The sequence below is a fragment of the Barbatula barbatula genome (genome assembly GCF_947034865.1).
Source record: "Barbatula barbatula genome assembly, chromosome: 1".
Classification (NCBI taxonomy): Eukaryota; Metazoa; Chordata; class Actinopteri; order Cypriniformes; family Nemacheilidae; genus Barbatula; species Barbatula barbatula.
The window spans coordinates 26787955-26792260 of NC_136766.1; the positions used below are offsets into that span (position 1 = coordinate 26787955).

General features: G+C 41.0%; 1 protein-coding gene across 1 annotated transcript; it reads left to right on the forward strand.

Annotated features, from left to right (window-relative positions):
- Positions 1-697: 697 nt before the first annotated feature.
- On the forward strand, positions 698-3008 carry LOC306891746 (zona pellucida sperm-binding protein 3-like). The gene is made up of 8 exons (XM_079452242.1): positions 698-1324; positions 1397-1518; positions 1600-1703; positions 1783-1960; positions 2030-2147; positions 2210-2295; positions 2371-2456; positions 2536-3008. Exons 1-8 carry the CDS (start codon positions 743-745, stop codon positions 2601-2603), a joined length of 1344 nt encoding a protein of 447 aa, XP_079308368.1. The 5' UTR covers positions 698-742; the 3' UTR covers positions 2604-3008.
- The last annotated feature ends 1298 nt before the right edge of the window (positions 3009-4306 follow it).

Genomic DNA, 4306 nt, shown 5'->3' on the forward strand with positions numbered 1-4306 from the left:
CTGCGGGTATTTAGTTTTGTTTTACAACTGCTCCATATCAAGTTGGTCTGTATGTGTGTCTTTTTGTTTTATTTGAAGTGGGGTTTCAATGTCCCGTCAAACATTTTAAAGGATTTTCCTATTAATAAACATTTGTATTTTTGTATTACTCACGTCTCTTGTCTACTTCCATGAGGGAACTGAACCTGTGTGCTTTGCTCATAGTTTGAGTATTTTTTTCTCTGGGGTTAATCCCTAGGGTGGCGTAGTCGGACTTTCTTTATTTGTGAATAAAACTTACTCTGTCTCTAATTTCACCACCTCGTCACAGATGCAAACTTTCCCATTTTGTCTATGTGCTGTGGATGAATGGGGAGAGAAAATTATAAATTCACAATAAAAAGTTGAACTGTAATGATCATAGTCCCTGTGAAGTTTGCTTAAGCTTTAGATACTTTCTAGAGTATTAATCTGTGCGTAGCTATGTGTCTGAATTCATAAAAAGTACAAGAAACACAAAAAACAAGTGCAGCTATGCATGCATTTGGTTATGCTTTAAATTGACAGGTCTAATTAAAATAAGCAAGAGTAAATACAAAGTGCACACATCCTGATTTTCATCTGCGTAATAAATGTCCAACAAACTCCACCTGTTGCAAACTGGTTAGGTAAATTAACAAGTCTAGAGAAGCATTAAGGTAATCACAAGAGGGGCGGCGCCATCCTGATATCCAAATGTATAAATTTTGATTCTGGTTTCCTAATGATTCATGGAAACTCATGTTTAGCAATGTTGGGGTTGTGGCAAGTAGTATTATGTTTGGTGCTTGTTCTTGTTGGCTTGTCTGATGCACAATGGCGGGGAAGATCGGCCCAAACTCAGAAGCCTCGTTCATTTAGGCCTCGGTCAAATATGCAAGTTCCTCAGCAGAGTGAAACTAGGATGCTTAAGTTTCCCCAAACTAACAACCCCATGCTTGTGCCACAGAGATTTCCTTCTCAGTTTTCAATGCAGACTGGTCAAGATCCTGTCAGTGTTCAGTCTAAACAGCTTTTGCAGGGTCCGATGGAAAAATTGACTTGGACCTTTCCAAGACTTCCAGAAGAACCGGCACAGCCAGAGATTCCTTTTGAGCTGCGGCGCCCTGTTTCTCCCAATAGTGTAGGGGCTCAGTGTGGTGATAATTCAGTGTATGTGGAAGTGATGGAAGACTTCTTTGGCACTGGAACACCACTAATGGCTTCTGGTTTTGCACTGGGAGGCTGTGAACCAATAGGGGAGGACAATAGTGCTCGAGTGCTCATCTTTGAGTCCAAACTGCATGAATGTGGCAGCATGTTAACGGTGAGAAGACTGATCCTCTACTTACCAAAAGTGTTTAGGTTCTGAATTTGAGTAACATTCTTGTTTCTTTAGGTAACCGATGATGAGCTTGTTTATGCCTTCAACCTTGTCTATACTCCCCAAGAGACTTCAAATGGTGTTTCTATTGTCAGGAGTAGTTCTGCTACTGTCAGTATTGCGTGTCACTATCCAAGGTGAGGTTCTGAGCTCAAGATGGCTGTATACTCATGCGTTTAGTAAAAGATTTTGTGGTGACCAACTTCTATAATCTACAGAATGCATAATGTGAGCAGCAATGTCCTGGTGCCCACTTGGGTACCATATGCAGCTACAAAGGTCGCTGAAGAGCAGTTGGTCTTCTCCCTCAAGCTTATGACTGGTTTGTATTATACAGCTTTAGCTTTTAATGTAGTTTCGACTTCATTTTGAAGACCATGTCTATTTTGTCCTTGAAACAGATGAGTGGCAGTTTGAGAGACCCTCAAACCAGTACTTCCTGGGTGACATTGTGAATATTGAGGCCTCTGTGAAGACGTACAACCATGTACCCCTCCGTGTTTTTGTGGACCGTTGTGTAGCCACTTCATCCCCTGATGTGAACTCTGACCCCAGTTACTCATTCATTGAGAATAATGGGTAAGACATGGCCCTTTATTCAGCCCATCCTAGAAGTATTGCATGGTGTTTAACTCTTTTCTTCACCAGGTGCCTGGTTGATGCCAAGTTAACAGGCTCGAGCTCTCACTACCTGCCTCGAACTCAAATTGATAAGCTGCAGTTTCAGCTGGAGGCTTTCAGGTTCCAGCAAGTGAATAGTGGGCTGGTATGTGTTTGCTTTAGTTATGAGCACATTATAGTGCACGGTTTTAAACACTGTCTTTGCAGGTCTACATCACATGCATTCTGAAGGCGGTTCCTGTAGCCACTCAAACAAACCCTGAGCAGAAGGCTTGCTCTTTCTCCCCTAATGGGTATGTTTCCGCCCCAAAAGCCTTCACTGGATCAGTAGGGTGACGTTTATCATTGAGGATGTCTTTGTTTGGCAGGTGGGTGTCTGTAGATGAATCTGATCAGGTGTGTGGCTGCTGTGACTCAACCTGTAGCAGCAGTAGTGCAAGCGATCAGGTTAAAGGTATGGGTTAACACGTAAACTTGCAAATTATTCTTATTATGGTCTTGGATGTTTCTCAATATTTGTCTGTTCTCTATAGATCTACAGTGGGAGCAAGTATCTGTTGGGCCCCTCAATGTGAAGGAATTTGGTTCTGGTCGACTGTAATTAGAAATGGCTATGATGTCAAGTGCTGAATAAAACTGTTCAGTGATTTATACATGGTCTATAAGTGGTCGTTCTTCAAGGAGTCTTGAACATCTAATTAACTTTTTGGTTCTTATGCCACTCAAAGCCTTTCTACCTTAAGCGGTAATTTGGGTGAAAGCCAGGTAATGCATGGCAGGTAAATGATTCTTGACTAGGACCTCTGCTGGCAAAAGTGAGCGACTGCGCTGTTGCAAAATGTTTCACAACAGACCACAAAAAATGAGATTAATGACTTTGTATGTGACGTTCATGACGGCAATCTGTTCCAATGCATACTTGAGTCAAAGATAACGTATTGTGGGTGTAGACATTTTTCTCTAAACTTTTGCAACTACTGAATAAATTAATGCCGACACAGTTTGTTGCATTCTATTACAAATAGCTTTCCTGTAGCTCCGTGGTAAGAGCGCAGTGCGTTAACGCAAGGTTGTGGGTTTGATCCTAAGGGATTGCAGATACCTGTCAAATGTATATGCATATACATAATGCTATGCAAGTCGCTTTGGGTAAAAGTGTCTGCAAAATGTCTGCCAATGAAAAGATTTTTCAATAAAACAAAATTGCACAGATTTCTTAATTTTACACTTTATGCAAAACATTTTGCTCCTTTGAAAGGAAGACGGCAAGAGTATAAAACAAATACTATTGGAATCCAGTTCTAATGCTTCTTTTTCACATGTAATAGTTACATCTTTATTTTTAAAATTTATTTAACTGAAACGGTTACATATGTATATAAAAAAAAATATAGAACAGAGCAGCAAGAATTTGTAAAACAAATAATACTGTAATCACGTTTTAATGCTGCTTTTCAGTGTTAAATCAAGGATTACCAACATGGCCCAGTGTAGGTGAATGCAAGATTAAATAGATGTACAGTACTTATTAATACTACTTGGTGTGAGCCCTGGTCTGTTTTCCTTTGCTGAGCTCTGTTATCTTGGGATTGTAGTATGTCACCTTAAGTTTCACGCATGCTTCGGAATGATCAACAGTCAAGCGATTGCGAGAGGGACAGAGCACATTGTTCACGTGTGAAAATATTTGCTTGCAGAGGTATGTCGATCCAAAAACCGTCAGCAAAGCCAAAGCAACTCTTTTGAGACAGCAGAATTTTTCTGGCAATGATGCCTAGCATGTAAAACTGCAAGATCCCTGATCGACTGCTGTGGTTTCCAACTCCTTGCGGAGTTCTGTAAATTTTGTCATCCAGAGTGCTGAACTCTTGAGCTCAATTAGCTGCATTTCCATGTCCTGTCTATCCATCCACTCTATCAGAGATGCATCGAATTCGTGTCCATCGAAGCTCAAAGGCTTAATCAAAAGAGGGAACATCAGTCCAAAATTCCAAAAGTCCCCAAACCGTATTGTGAACTCCAATTCGAGTTTGAACATGTATTTGGATGTTTCACTCGTGTTAACGCTGCACTGTGCGTACAGCTCCCGTACATGCTTGAATTATCGGTATATGGAGGTAGCGATATCCCTTGAGAAAACTGGCAGCTTGTCCATAAACGCAGCCTGTGTTTCGAACATGTTCAAAATGGTGTGTTCAGCCCATTGAGGTGGAGATTAAGCTTGTTCAGGTGGCCTGTGATATCAATGAGAAAGATGACTTTCAAAACCCATGTCTCATCTTCGAGTTCAGTGTAGACTTGGCC